General features: G+C 37.5%; 1 protein-coding gene across 1 annotated transcript in view; it reads right to left on the reverse strand.

Moving 5' to 3' along the window:
- The window catches only part of LOC124804964, a 77,999-nt gene that overhangs the window by 45,729 nt on the left and 15,746 nt on the right, over positions 1-16,524 (reverse strand). Inside the window, exon 3 of the mRNA XM_047265355.1 lies at positions 15,758-15,822. Within this exon, the coding sequence (XP_047121311.1) occupies positions 15,758-15,822 (65 nt within the window). The remainder of the gene's footprint in view (positions 1-15,757; positions 15,823-16,524) is intronic.

Genomic DNA, 16,524 nt, shown 5'->3' on the forward strand with positions numbered 1-16,524 from the left:
ATTCATGTCCGCAGAATTTCAGTCATTCTGCAAGGCCAATGGTATTCAACATCTGACGTCCGCGCCGTTTTCGCCACAGTCAAACGGTGCCGCTGAACGTTTGGTCAGGACTTTCAAGTCACAGATGTTGAAATTGAAAGAGTCTCATTCTCGGGAGGACGCGTTATTGCTCTTTTTGTCCTCGTATCGCTCTCAGCCCCGCGATGGTCGCTCGCCGGCTGAGTTGCTGCACGGTCGCCCTCATCGCACCTTGATGTCTTTGCTACATCCACCGCATCAGGTTCCTGTGCAGCGGCAGACACCTGCTTTTGCTCCAGACGACGTTGTCTACTATCGCAACTATCGAGGTTCACGGCGTTGGCTCGCAGGGCGCATTCTTCGCTGCCTCGGCCCCGCTATGTATCTGGTTTTGGGGGCCTCTGGTGAGGTGCGTCGGCATCTCAATCAGCTGCGCCTCTGACGTCGCACGGGATCTGCCGCTCCCTGTCTGCTTTCAGCGACGGTGCCGTCCGGTCAGCGCCCTGGGGACCCATCTACTGGCTCGCCTCAGCCCCAGGTGTTACCGACGCTGCCTTCCATTTTGCCCCAAGGCGACGCGCCTCCGCCGCCGCCGCCGCCGCCGCCTGTTCTCCCGCCGGCGACGCCCGCAGTGGACGCGTCGCTGCAACCGCCGGGCGCCTCCCTGGGTCACGCGCCGATCGCTTCCCGTGACCAGTTGTCCTCCGACATGGAACTCTTGCCCGCTCCGGACCATATGTCGTCCTCGCCCGTCGGGTGCCCCGGCCCGATGGAGGTCGACCCTTCGGCCCCTCCTGTCTCTCTACGGGCGCATGTTGAGCAGGTTCTCAGGCGTTTCCTAGCTCCCCTCGGTCCGAATGGCAGGGTGCGGGTGGCACAGCCTCGCCTGTTGTTAGGCTCCCCACCTCGTCGCATACGTCAACATGGGGTCCCTCCCCCGGCGGGCGAAAGCCTTATGCCACAACCGTCCGCCGATTTGAGGGGGAGGAATGTGGTGCCACCGCCAGACACCACACTTGCTAGGTGGTAGCCTTTAAATCAGCCGCGGTCCGTTAGTATACGTCGGACCCGCGTGTCGCCACTATCAGTGATTATTGCAGACCGAGCGCTGCCACAGGTCTAGAGAGACTCCCTAGCACTCGCCCCAGTTGTACAGCCGACTTTGCTAGCGATGGTTCACTGACAAAATACGCTCTCATTTGCCGAGACGATAGTTAGCACAGCCTTCAGCTACGTCATTTGCTACGACCTAGCAAGGCGCCATTACCAGTTACTATTGATGCTGTAAAACATGTACCGTCAAGAGCGATGTTCACCAATGATGGATTAAAGTTAAGTATTCCCGCAGCTACGTACGTTTTTTGTTAGTCTCATTTCCTTGACCTGTTCCAGACCTCACGCCAGCCTGCGTGAGCTAAAACGCGTGCCTTTCGGCTTCCTCTCATAGTGGGTTGGCTGTCTTGCCAATCCACAACATTGATCGTCAACGGTTTCTCATCTTCACCAACCAAAGGGGTTGGGGCCAAGGGATTCTCTTATAACTTTCGGAGATCGCTACCACTTTGTTATTGTTATAAATTAGCGTTTTAATTAGAGTTTCTCCGACCGATATTATGAAGGAAGAAAAGGCGTTTAATAGGTGTCGCATGTGCAGCCTTTAATTTACTGAAAGAGGCGAATCATCAGAAAAAGATGTAGAAGAAGAAACGACGATGGTGGATGACATTTCCTTCAAAAGAAGGGACCAGTGTGGTAGGGCAAAATTAATGACTCACCTTAAAGATCAACTGGAATATGGGTTCTTTCATATTTTTTTCGCAGTGAAAGCTACAGATTTCGAATTGTTTTTCGTTTGTGCAGGGCCTAAAATTTACGAAGATGACACTTCTTTTAGCAGATGTCTTTTTCACAAGTGCACAATATTTTCTGACAGCTCACGTATTTTCCTCCAAGCAGCTAATCTTATCAATTTGCTTTTGCAGACGCGTTTCTTAGGGTCCCATGAACATTCACGTTCACTATAAAACTATATTAGCTTTAATGTAGTCTCCGTATTCCACTCAATACTCCAATATTTTTAACCACAATAAATACACTCCCATTCAGCAGACAATGGAAATCGCTACTGGGTCAACGGATATTCGACCCAGAGTCGACACTAGGACGGTGGTACCAAGCCAAAACCACCATCAACGCTTTCATTTTCATCACCGGCATTCGAAACCGCAACCAAGACGAATCGCTTCGTTGGCTACGATTTCCTGCCCGTACACGCCAAACAAATCTCATCAAACGAAGCGATCGGTTGTCCTCATTGGCCTTCGTTGGTCAAGTGTGTACGCGCCTTAAGAGGACAATGCCCTGTGCACATTCGCAGCACTATCAATAAGCAAAGTCCTCGCTGGAAACACGAACCATAACTAGGACTTAAGGGGACCAATGTTGGCAGTGCACGCTACACCGTCCGTGCCTTCTGAAATGAATGCCATTAAGCAACTGCGACTTTTGCTGCCGCGGAGGTAGTGGGTAGGCGCTACCAACCGCTAAATGACACCGATTCTTCGCTTGTGGCAGAAAAATGGTTCAAATGGCTCTGAGCACTATGGGACTGAGGTCATCAGTCCCCTAGAACTTAGAACTACTTAAACCTAACTAACCTAAGGACATCACACACATCCATGCCCGAGGCAGGATTCGAACCTGCGACCGTAGCGATCGCGCGGTTCCAGACTGTAGCGCCTAGAACCGCTTGGCCACCCCGGCCGGCACTTGTGACAGATGTCGACATTGTCACATCATTTCGGTCTGCGCTTTTGCGAAGTAAACATTACAGCGTCATTCTCCATTTGCAACAATGAAAGAGTTCTGAAACCCGTCTTTTGTGGTTTCGAGGCTTGCCAATAGCTGAAATCCAGACTTGACTTTGCGCCGCTGAGGCCGGAGAGAGCGGTCGTGTATGCATGGGCGGTGGGGCCGCTGCCTTGTTTAATGTGTGTGTGTGTGTTTTCTTATCTTTTCTGAATAAAGCTCTGGCCGAAAGCTCAGTGCATAACAGTCTGCAAATCAACGTGCCATCTTTACAGCGAGTAGCAACCTATCCTTTTCATAATAACGTTCATACTCCAACCTGGACTTTCCATTGTTTAAATAAATGTTGATAAAATCAATCATTTCACGTGTGCTGTTGGGTCAGTCACACTCTTCCTCCAAATCCTATTGAAAATCATCCGGATGGACGGAGTAGCCGCGTGGCTTAGGGCGCCTGGCCACGTTTCGGAAGTTCGAGCCTCCTCGGGCATAGGTGTGTGTGTTGTCCTTAGCGTCAGTTAGTTTAAGTTAGATTAAGTAGTGTATAAGCCTAGGAACCGATGACCTCAGCAGTTTGGTTCCATAGGAACTTACCACAAATTTCCAAAAGCCTCCGCCCTCTTCTTGCTTTAAAAAACCCGGTAAACGTTATTGAGGAACATTCGTATATCTGTGCGGACCACGAGTCAAAACTTCCACCTCGTTTGCTCATGACTGTCGTTACGATTCTTGTCTGTGTCCTGTTGTCGTTTGAGCTGTTTTGCAACTGATACGTGTAAGATGCAATTGCCTTAATATGTTTTCAGACTCCAGTTTGAAACAAGTCGCCCTATTTTCTTTTTCTGTCAAAATACATTCGAGGAATTCTCCACTTTCCAATTCATAGTGAGGGAGAAAATCATGAGCCAACATAAATTGATTTGTTTGGTGCTTATTGATTAACACCTTTGTAAACTCATCGGGAGGATTATCAGTGCATGTGTCTCAGATCGAACAAAACGTGGTCATTTGTGCTGATTGCCTACTGTAGAACGACAAGCTTCTGTAGGGTTTGTCCGAACACTTTAGAGGTAAGCGACTACTGCTCACGATTTTGCGATAACAGTCGAGGGGCTTTAAATTTACTTCGGCAGGGAAATAGCGATTGACTGCATGCTAGATGGAATCTGAAATTGCTGGATTCATGTAGACAAGGATCTCATGCCAGTGCTTAAGCTGTTAACCTTCATCGCTGCGTATACTTTGGTTCAGACATCCTTTTCAAGCAAGTGTACCAGCTTCAAACTGTGTCAAGTGGTTATACATCCAAGAGCTTTCAGTCGAGACATGGAATTTGACATTTTACGATTGGAGCATGTCATCTAGTTTGGAAAATCCCTTTTTGTTCATAATAATTGTCAAAATCGCACTAGATGGACTGCAAACACATTCCTGGTTTCGACTCTTACGAGAAAGATACAGGAAAGACAAACTGCAAAATTACTTTTACTTTTAAAAACTAAAGAACTCAAGATGAAGGGAAAATAAAAACATTTACATTATTTTGTTACAGAAGCAGTATGTCGAATAGTCAAGTGGCGCCCACCTTTGTCATTTGACAACTACTGCAGTGCTTGATCATGCGTTGTACTTGTGCATCAGCATCTTTGGCTTAACTATTCAAAAAGCATTTTTTGGTATTTGATAAATTGTACTCCCAATTACATACAAAACAGATGTATTCATTTCGTAGTTATCGTACGAGTGGTCCCCAATGGTCCAGTAATCGTTTGTTTTAGTTTCTTTAAATACTAGAAAATATGGTTTTTATATATATATATATATATATATATATATATATATATATATATATATATATACGTTATACTTTTTTAAACATGAACACAAATTGAACTGTACTATCCACAGATTAAGTCGCGTTTGCTGATGCGCCTTCTACGAACATAACTGTTCCATTTTTACAAGTATGGCGCATGAGCAAGAACGGCACTTGTCAAGTCAAGTGACCCAAATGGGCATCAATTGTATGTTCGACTTCCTGTTTTCACTTTTTAATTTCTCATTTTAATTTTTCCTTTTTTCTTCTCTGTATTTTTAGTTCTAATGAAGACTCATAAGATTTTAAAGCGGTAAATTATTATAAGTTGGAGAGCTATATGTAGAGAGGTAGATAACGTATGGTTCTTGAAGAGAGCCAGCAACCTTCTGAGCAGTTACAGGGGAACAGTCTGGATGATTGGCTCATCTTGCATTCTAACATTAGCCTGTATGACTTTGCAATGTTTGTACTACGAACGGCTGAAAGCAAGGGGATTCAGATGTATTTCTCAAGGCCATTGAGTTCTACATTGTGACATCCTCTCATGTAAAATATTCCGGACGTAAAGTAGAGGGGCGTTCAATACGTAATGCAACACATGTTTTCCTCGACCATTCACGGCTGAAAAAATGCAGAATTTGTTGTGATGCATCGTGGAATATTCCCGCTTCATTCCCTATAGTTTGATGGAGTTCCGATAGGTGGCGGCGCTATCCGTAGTCTTCAAAATGGTGTGTGTAAGAGATGCGGTCCAAATAGTGTAGTCATTGTTTCTTTTGGCGGAAAACCTGAGCATCGCAGATATTCTTAGGCACAATTGGAATGTCTTTGGAGACCTGGAAGTGAACAAAACCACGGTGAGTCGTCGGGCGAGGCGTCATCATGGTAGCCAGGGCACGCAAAGCGGCCGGCCGCACATGGATACGACTCCTGCAATGTTGAAACGTGCGCCACAGAAATACAAACGAACTTCTCCTTCTCCATGACAAGACAAGGCCTCACACAAGTCTGCGCACCCGAGTGGATCTCACAAAACTTAGTTGGACTGAGGCTTCCTATCCATCTCGCACCCTCCAATTTCCAATGAAGGATGCGCTCGCGGGAAGCAGTACGTGGACGACGGGGAGGTTATTGCTGCAACAAGACGTCGACCAGTAGAGTGGTACATGGCGGCCATACAGGCCCTCCCAGTAAAGTGGCGTAAGGCCGCAGCATTGAACGGAGATTGTGTGGAAAAATAGGACTCTGTAGCCAGCAGAGAGGGAATGACATCGTGTATTGGAATCTTAAATAAAAGCAACCAGCTTTCAGAAAAAAAGTGTTGCCTTACTTACTAAATACCGCGCGTAGTTCACCATTCGGATCTCTGGGCGGAGGGTTCCTGGGGAAGGTGTTGTCGTTGGGAACAGGCTAACAACTGCAAGGAAATCGTATCTGAAGAAGAGAAATTTTTTTAACATCAAATATAAATTTAAACGTTAGGAAGGCTTTACTCGAGGTATTCGTGTGGAATGTAGACTTGAACTGAAGCGAAATGTGAACGATGAATACATAAGACACGAAGAGAATAGAAGCTTTTGAAATGTGACGAATATTGATGATCTGATGGGTAGATCAGATAACTAATGAAGAGTTGTTGAGGGGAGAAAAGAACAATATGGCACTACTTGACTTACAGTGAGGATCAGTCGGTAGCACACGTCATCAGGCACCCAGATATCGACAACTTTGTACTGTCACGAAGTTTAATTTTGCGGGTTTGGCAAAATTTACAGAAGGAGACCAAGGTTCGATACAGTAAGGATGTACGTTGCAATAGTTATTCTGAGCTACAGAGACTTGCTTAAGATGGACTATACTTTGTTTATCATACGGTTAAAACTGATGGAAACAAATGTCTGCTCAGGACGATCAGCACGTCAAAACGAAGACTGGAAGATGAGCGGCGGGCTGTGTAGTGGAAGACAATGAGCTTGGGGGCCACGTGTGCCGCCTTTTGAAATGCGTTGCGAAACATTTTGACGATATATGACTTGAGTGTTAGTGTGAATTGGCCGAGCGGATACAGAATCGCCAATGCCCGCAATGTTATGTGTACTGGAGCTAGACAGATGAAATTTTTAACGTATGTGCATTGATATGTTCTAACAATACTGAAACGCATAGATTTTAAATTTTCCTTAAGTAAATTTTTCCATCACTTTTCACCACATTATCACCTCTAAATCTTTCTTAAATCAAGTAATTCAAGAATCATTGTTCCAGTATGTATTAGAAATCAATGTGACTATGTCGTAAAAATTTAAGATTTCTAGGTTCAACACTAGCTGAGATAATGTTCCTAGAAGAAGTAAAAAATAAACCTACGTAAAATGAGAAAGAAGATTAAAACATTCCTGATCCACAGTTAATACCTTCTTCACAGTCTTCATAATCATCTTGATTTTGGCACCCCTTTGCACATGTCTTGCTTTTTACACTAATGTCTTGATTATGTTGTCTGCATACCTTAGTCTGTGTCAGGTAAACTGAGATCCCGCGATCCACTGAACGTTGTTGGCTGGGGTGAGGAAGCACGCTTCTGACGTTTGAGTACAGCTATTGACATGGTACACATGTACCGTTTATTTTACATTTTATGCGAGTTTTTTGCCCTTTTCGGCGTTCTGTATTAATGTTGGACCATGCGTCTTTAAGCAGTTTGTAGTTTTAGTGTGTTTCGAAGATGGCATGGTTATTCGCGCCGAAACCTAGGTCAGTATCCGGTTTCTATTTGCAATCGAGGCAGATTCTTTATAATCATTAAATTCTTCACGATTGCTGATGTGTTACAATGTTAAAAGTTCTCATGTATGGTATGTCATTTGAAAGAGGTTGGTTGGTTGATTTGGGTGAAGGGGACCAAATAGCGAGGTCATCAGTAGTAAGTGGGTCACTTGGGCGCACTCACGGATTATTTACAGACTTCTTTTCATTTTGTTATAAACGGATAGGTTGAGCACACTAGCCACTTACTGACATTTTTATAAATGGATCACTTGAGGGTGCAAATCAACACACCCACAAAAATAAAAAAAAGACACTTCAAAAATTTTCAACCAAAATTTTGTGCTGTGGAGCATATGTCAAATTCTTTTGCTGTACATTACTACATACATAAGTGTATCTTTCGGAATTTTTTCATTAAAAGTTCCACACAACTTCATTGTTGTTTTTTTAATAGCTAACACATACATACTTATAGAAATATTTATTACAAAGATAGGATAATTTTGAATAAAATTGAATGGACTCTTAGTAACATCACCATTCAACTGCATAGTTCTCTTAATATCAATGAAAGCATCATATGCTTTTAGATACTTATTTGGCGGAATTAGATTCCACATTTCTCGAGGAAAAACTTCATTTCTCCCATTTTTCAAGTATATATTCTGTAATTTCACATTATCGAATAAAGAAGAGTCAACTAACTGATTACTTTTCCTTTTTGTCTGGAAAACAATAAAGATGAAATAAGGCATGTCAATTTCTACAGAGTTGAAATTTGTAATATCTGACTCAAAATTTCTTTTTTCATCCAATCCAGAAATCTCTACAGTTTGTGGCTCAAAGAAAGATATGGGAATTTTTGGTTTTTTAAGTCTATCTTGTTCTAATTCAAGTGAATATTCTGGTTCAAATTTAACAACAGGAAGACGAATTTCCATTGACTCTGCAACAATTTTTCCCCCTTTTGGAAGTGTGGTCACATCTTCAACTCCAACTTGGGTACAATCTGACAAACAAAGAATAGAATCTTCAGCACTTGATGACCATGTAAAAATTACTGTTAAATCTCCTTCCCACATTGTTTTTTTTATAATCTTTAAAAAATCCACTGAATAATTCTAATGGATAAAGTAGTTCATTTTTCTTAATTGTTATCTTTCCATTATTAAGAATATGGCCTTCCATGTTTAGCTCATTGGCTAGAGTCAAAGTCAATCGAATAAGAACCGATGAAGAAATAAATGGAAATTCCGTTCTAGACCAAATTCTGTTACCTTTCTATATGGTGATAACATTGAAAAGTTTTGCTACATAATTATCGAATAATTTTTATTGGATTTTCCATCATAAGTTGGATAATTTGTACCATCTTTTCCGATAATACTGAAGTTAATGTATAATTTGGCATGATTAGGATGAACCCAACCATATCCAATATTTATATTAATCTCTGTTTTCTTGTTGGGGAGATTCAAATAACTGATAACACTCAACCTTGTTAATAATTTACTTAAGAATAAAAATATTAAGGAATTTCTAAAAAACTGTTACACAAGTAGCATTAAAGTCGATCAAATTATCATTTTCATCAGTTATAGTAATTTCTAAGTCCTGAATTGAATAAAATATTGGAATATTTACAGAATAATTCGGTTCATGAATTATTGGTCCAACAAATTCTGCATTAAGCTTTAATGATGCAATAATATTAGCTTCTCTGTGAAAATGATCAGTATGCTTCACAAACATTCCATCAGTGAGATTATAATTTATGTTCATTAACTCAAATGGAATAATTTGAGGCATATCATTACCAACAGACTTTTCATTAGCTTCAACAATTTCATCACTATATCCTAACACACATGCAATATTATCTTCTTTTATATCTATATACAACTTAACATTACTTTGAATAGTAACTCTATTTAAAATTTCATCCACGTTAATGTGAATATTAGGATTTTTAGAGAGAATAAATTTTTCCAAGTTTTTCAAACTATACTGACCTACAGGAATTTCTATTGTTTTCCATCACAGTAAAGTTTATTATTTTATGAAGTAATGTTTGGAGTTAAAAAGGTTGTATAAAATGCAACCAGTGCAACATTAGTATAGCTATCTTGTATGGGTACAGTAAATCTTTTTTGAGCACTGATGACTTACCACTCAGTTGAAACAATCTGCTCATTTACTATTAAAATTTTTTATTAATAAATGAGCATAACTGATGGGGAAAAAATAAGTCTTCCAGAAAAGAAGTCGAAAAACAAACATGGTAGGCTTTTACCAAATTCTCTTTGATGTGCAATAATTGGTCTGAGTGGATGTGGAAAAACAACATTAATGATTGATAATTATATGGCTGGCCGGAGTGGCTGAGTGGTTAAGGGCACTACAGTCTGGAACCGCGCGACCGCTACGGTCGCAGGTTCCAATCCTGCCTCGGGCATGGATGTGTGTGATGTCCTTAGGTTAGTTAGGTTTAAGTAGTTTTAAGTTCTAGGGGACTTATGACCACAGCAGTTGAGTCCCATAGTGCTCAGAGCCATTTGAACCATTTGATAATTATATTTTAGCTCCAGGATGGCTGAATTGGAAAAAATTGATCATTTGTATGTTTATTCAAAAAGTTTAGACCAACCAAAATATCAAGAATATATAAAAAGAATGAAAAAACTGAAGATAAAATTAATGAAAAAATTGTTAGTTTTACTGAAAATAATGAAAAAATCAATCTATTAGATAAATGTGAGAGAAATTCAGTTGCTGTATTTGATGACTTCATTCTTGAGAACCAAGATATCGTTAGAGAATATTTTACTAGAGGTAGATACAAAGGAATAGATTGCTTTTACTTAACTGAAAAGTACTCAAAAATACCGAAACAGTTAGAGATAATTTAAATTTTTTAAATATCTTTAGACAGGATGAAACAAATATAAATTACATTTATCACGAGTTTGTTGGTGGTCATTTAAAGTTTGATGGTTTTAAAGAAATGTGTAGTATATGTTGGGATGAGTTCAGATTCTTTATGACAGACATGACTAGAAAACCAAATGAAGGTAAGTTCAGAAATGAAATACATTTCATAACAACATAAACATTAATGTAAAATCATCAAACATAAATGTTGAACATATACATAAATATCAAACATAAATGTACATGTCAAACATAAACATAAATGTTAAAGGTAAAAACATTTTAAGTAATGCTTTTTATTCTTAATATATGTTTGCAAAATACGACACATAAATCGTTAAAAAAGCCAGACAGAACAGGAGAGTAAAAGAACAGTTAAAAGAAGAGTTTTAAAAATGGAAAAAACAACCAGTTATCGATGCCATTGAAGAAGTCAAACATGGAATTAAAGGAGTAGGTGAAAATGTTTTGAAAACTATTGAAGAAAATAGAGAAGTTGAAAAACAAATGGCTCCTTATTATTTTGATCAGTTTAACGATATTCCACCATTAAATATTATGAAAACAATAAAAGAGATAATACATTAAGCAATTCGGAAATAATGAATTTTCTAGAGAAATATGATGAAGAACAGAGCAAAGATGTCAAAAGAATAAAGGAGAGTGATGTTTAAAAAAATAAATATAAGTGAAACAATGCTAAAATATGTGAGCCATAGTGAAGATATTACTTTTGGATTAAGGCCTGTTGGGCCTTTTAAATATATAGGAAGATTTCCAGTAACATTTAGAGGAGATAAATTAACAGTTGATGGAGAAACATATGTAGGAGCAGATGGATTAATGGGTCTTTTACTGAAAAACATATTACTATGGACAATATGGGTGAAAAGTTTAATAGGGTGGATTTATCAAGTTATGCAGATATATTATACAATTCAGAAGCATTGTGTTCTAATAATACTACAAATAAAGTGAAAGCAAGTAGAGGTAATAAATATAAATGTAAGATAAAACCAATTGTTGAAGACTATTTCCCAAACTTAAGAAGACCAAATATAGATTGTAGTTCACCTGAGCAAAAAGGGGAACATTCAGTTAAAAAATATACAAAAAAACCAATTGAGTATGTTTGGATGGATGGTGTTCTGTAATAAATCAATAGATTAGCAGTAATCTATGGCAAAGAACTAGCTGAGACTATAAATTTTCATAATGAACATGTTATCATAATGCAGATGGTGATGAACAAATTTAGTGACTTCATCATCAACAATCCTATGGGGGATTTTCTAAATGATCAGATTTTTTAAGTATGTTCCACACACATTCTGGGAAAGTGATAAATATAGAAAAGGATTAGTCTATTGGGCTTTACATTTACCATTGTCAGAGAAGAATCTACTAGGATATAATTGGTGTGGACCATACACTGATGTTGAACAAAGACTAGCACATGGTGATCAAGGAAATAATCAACTAGACGAGGCTTGTAAACGACATGTAATTGCTTATTGTGATCATAACGTTTTAGAATCTAGACATCAAGCTGTTAAAGAACTTCAGTTAGCTGCAAATGAAAGAATGCATGTAAGTGATGCTTCATTAGGAGAAAAAGTTGTAGCAACTTTAGTTAGAGGAATAGCATTTGGGAAACGAAAATTAGGAATGGTCTTAGACGTGGATGACAATGGATGGGGAGTATAAAAATTTCATCTCATTAAATTTTTAATCTGTATAAATGAACAACTTTCAGATCAATTATACTTTGCTTCCAAGTGGCAAGACTAAACCAAAATCAATTAATTTTGACATGAACCACAAAAACGCAAGAAAGAGAAATCTGGACGAAACTTGCTTGTTACATTAGGTATTCCTGTGGTGAAAAAGGTCATTGAATATCAAATACAAAGAAGGAAGGAAAAGAACTAACACAAAGGTGGATTTCTACCATTACTTTTCGCTGCAATAACAAATCTAGCAGCTATTGGTTCACTTGCTGGAGGATCTGCAGCAATCGCAAATGCAGTATTAAACAAGAAGAAAGCTGATAAAGAATTAAAAGAACAGAAAAAAAACTTAATCAAACAATGGAGATGAAAGTAGGTACTGAACTGAAGAAAGCAAATAAAAAAAAATTTCGAAGAGCTGATCAAAAAATTTAACAGTCCTTTATCTAATTTTGACATAGAAAAACTTGCTAAACAATTAACAATTGAAAACTAAACACTTTTGTGGTGTATACATAATTTATGAATTACCAAATAAACCATAAAAATTTAATTGTGGAATAGTAAATTTAGATACTTCTGATCACACTGGTACCCACTGTGTTTGTTACTATAAAAATAATGACAAAAAATTTGTTTTTGATTCATTTGCTTGTAATATACCAAAACAATTACTTAACTAGTTGGGAAAAGAAGAACTACACTGCAATACTGAGAGAATACAGAATTTTGATGAAGTAATAAGTGGTCATTTGTGTCTATTTGTTTTAAAATTGCGAGAATTATAAGTTTGATGATATTTTGGATTTACTAAGTGGACATTTTTGGAAATAAGATGGGTCAAACTGAACGGCTTAGCACTACTGCATTTGATCTAGAAAAATTCAGAAGTGAAATTGATCCAAAAATAGAAAATATGATTAAGCAATTTGAATCATCAAGAGACGCAAAGATAGCCATTGTAATTAAACAATTTAACAAAGAATTTAATGGATCCAAAGTTATCCAATGTAATTAAACAATTTAAGAAACAATTTAATGCTATTTTAAAGTAACTGAAGGCTATATTGCCTTTAAAGGTAGAAGAAAGGATACAGTGAACAAATATTATTTCGGTAATGAGTTATCAAATGTTGTTACAAAGTCTGAATATGCACGTTTCTGACAAAATTCAGTAATTATTTCACTACAAAAGACTTTGATGAATGTATGAAGCAGAATAATGAAGATGTTTCAACAAGTAATAAACAAAATTTAACAAGCATTCTGACACTATTCGATGATTACTTTAACAAAACAGAAGTAGAAATACTTTTTACAGATTATGTTAAATATGTAACCCCATACCTGAATGAGATAAGTAATCTTAAAGATAAAGTATATGTTAGACAAATAATTGAATTTATGTTCATGACTGGAGGAGAGCTAAAAATGCACAATTCTGACAATCATTTCAGGCTTAAAAGAGTTATTGTTGTCAGTAAGAATATAAATAGAGACTTGAACTTTGATGATTTTAACATCACTGTAAGTGTGGGAGATAAGTTAACAAAGGCAACCAGTCAATCACAGTACACAAATCAAATTTTCTAACTGTAAAATTGAAAGATACAGTTATAATCGTTCCTGTAGATGTAAAGTTAATTATATTTGGTGAAATAATTCAAATACTTGATAAATTTTGCCTTTATGAATGGATAATCATGATCGTGCTTTGCACTCAGCTCTTCTGAGCGATCATGCTTTGCACTCAGCTCATCAGAGCGATCACTTCTACTGTTTGAAGTGCAAAAAGATTGCTGAAACACATAATCCTCACAGAGTTACAACAAAAAATGGATGACAGAGGCTTCAAGGTCTTTGCACAGTGTTGAAAAAGAAGAAAAGTAAATTCGTAAAAAAAAAATTGTAGGTGAAGGTTGGCAATTCACCACCCCTTTCTGGCTGCTCCAATCTCGTTCATACAGCAGGCAATGAAAAGGTGGGTGAATCGCTTCGTGAAGAAATCTTTAAATCTTTAATGAGCTGCAAAAACCAATGAGAAAAAATTTTACATGAAGAAATGTAATTTCTCTTGGTATAGATGATTTATGGCAAGCTGTTCTAGTAGAGATAGATTCACATAATTTGAAAGGAATTTCAAAATTAAACAAAGGATATAATTATTTATTGACTGTTATTGATGTATTTTCAAAATTTGCTTGGGCTGTTCCTGTTAACGATGTTGTTTGAGGTCTAAAGAACATAAGTGCTGCTTTGAACTATGCAGAAATTGTAAACAAGTAGAGGAAATTGAAAATCATGTATGTTATACACAACCTGTATTGCAAAAAAGGTGGTATCCATGAAAGAAGATTTGGTGAGGATTTTATATTGCAAGGTTGCCCAAATTGTAATAAAGAAGGTTGCTATGTGAATGAAGAATTCAAAGATTTTTATATTTACCAGTGCTTCGAATGTAATAAAGTAGTCGCTGGTAAAGAGTTTAAATGTTGTGAAAAAGGCTTCCATAAGAAAGTGGTTTATACCTATCTATACTGAGAGATATGTGTGGTTCGGCTATGAAGGAACCCTAAAAACAGGAACACATATTCCAAATCTCGTAAATTTCCACAATTTTGGAGGTGATACTGTTTATAAATTTAAGCCAAATGATGAATTCTGTAGGTGGATGATATCTGAAAAGAAGAGTTATCATACATTCATAGCTAACTACACAAAAGATTATGATTTGCAATTCATTTTGAAGCACTGTGTTGAAAATACAATAGGAGCATATACCATCTACACAGGAACTAAATTTATGTTATTGGAGATCAAACTGTTAGGTATAAAAATTATAGACAGCAGTAACTTTATCCAAGGACCAATCAGTAGTTTTCCAAAAACTTTTGATTTGAAAGAGTTGAAGAAAGGCTACTTCCCACATTTATTCAATACGCCAGAAAATGTAAACTACATAGGACCTATTCGTGATACTGAATATTACTGTGTTGACATTATGAAGCCAAAAGATTGAGATGCATTTCTCAAATAGCATAGCTCCAGACTTAAAGGAAATTATGTGTTCAACATGTAGAAAGAAATTAATGAGTACTGTAATTCTGATGTAGATATACTGAGAAGAGGCTGGAACTAAGAAAATAATTTCTAGAGATAGCTAACATTGATCGATTCTGTTATTTAACCATCGCTGGAGTTTGCATGGCTATTTACAGATCTAAATATTTACCGAAAAATACAATTGCTGTATTATTATAATAAAGAATCCATAGCTTGGTTAAATAGGAACAACTTTCAACTTGCTCTTAATGGTGGCGAAGATAGCTGATGCAAAAGAAGATGGGTTTGATAAAGAAACTAATACTGTTTATCAATATCATGGCTGTTATGGGCATGGATGCAAAAAATGTTTCAAATGCGAGACGATTAGTAATAAAAACAAGGATACGATGGGTGACCATTTACAAAGGACTTTGAGAAGCACTGCAGAAATACGAAAAACTGGATACAATCAGGTAGAGATGTGGGAATGTGACTGGCTGAACTCAGCAGAGTATAAAAGGCTTAAGAAATGAAAGCAGTAGCCTGAAATTATTGTTGAACTGTTCAATCTAAGAGATGCTTTTTATGGTGGCCACACAAATGCAATAAAATTAGGAGCTAGTGCAGATGGTGTTACCTGAAAAATAAAATATATTGACGTATGCAGTCTTTGTCCTCCTGTGCAATTTCATGACTTTTATCCTGAACAACATGAGAGAAAAATTAATAGACTGAAATATTATTCTACAAATTGGTATGGTTCAATAAAATGTAAAGTATTGGGTCCTAGAGGATTGTATCACCCTGTTTTGCCTGTACACATGCAAATCGATAAAAACGAAAAATGTTGTTTCCTTTGTGTGTCAAAAGTGCTCAAGAAAAAATAGATAAGTGCAATCATAGTGATGATGAAAGAAGTTTTCCTGGAACTTGGATGACTGATGAAGTGAAGAATGCTGTCGAAAAAGGATATGAAGTTTAGGATTTTAAAAATAATGGCAATATGCTGTTCAAAAATTATGTGAAAGATTTTCTGAAGATAAAATTAGAGGCTAGTGTACATAATTTTGAAAGTGGTGAAGAGTATATCAAAACAGTTAAAGAGAAAATGGATATTGACTTAGATCATGACAGAGTAAAGGAAAATCCAGGAAAACGAGCCGTTGCTAAGATATGTCGTAATTCATTATGGGGAAATTTGGGCAAAGGCAAAATATCAGTCAAACAGAATATGTGTCCAATTTATAGCACTTTTATCAGATACTGCTGGATGACCGATTAGATAACTTAGATATCAATTTTATTAGAGAGCAGATGGTTCACATGATATATAATTTCAAGGATTATTATGTGGAAAATAATGCATCCACAAATATTTTCATAGCTGCATTCACTACATCAAAT

The sequence above is a fragment of the Schistocerca piceifrons genome, chromosome 7 (genome assembly GCF_021461385.2).
Source record: "Schistocerca piceifrons isolate TAMUIC-IGC-003096 chromosome 7, iqSchPice1.1, whole genome shotgun sequence".
NCBI lineage: Eukaryota > Metazoa > Arthropoda > Insecta > Orthoptera > Acrididae > Schistocerca > Schistocerca piceifrons.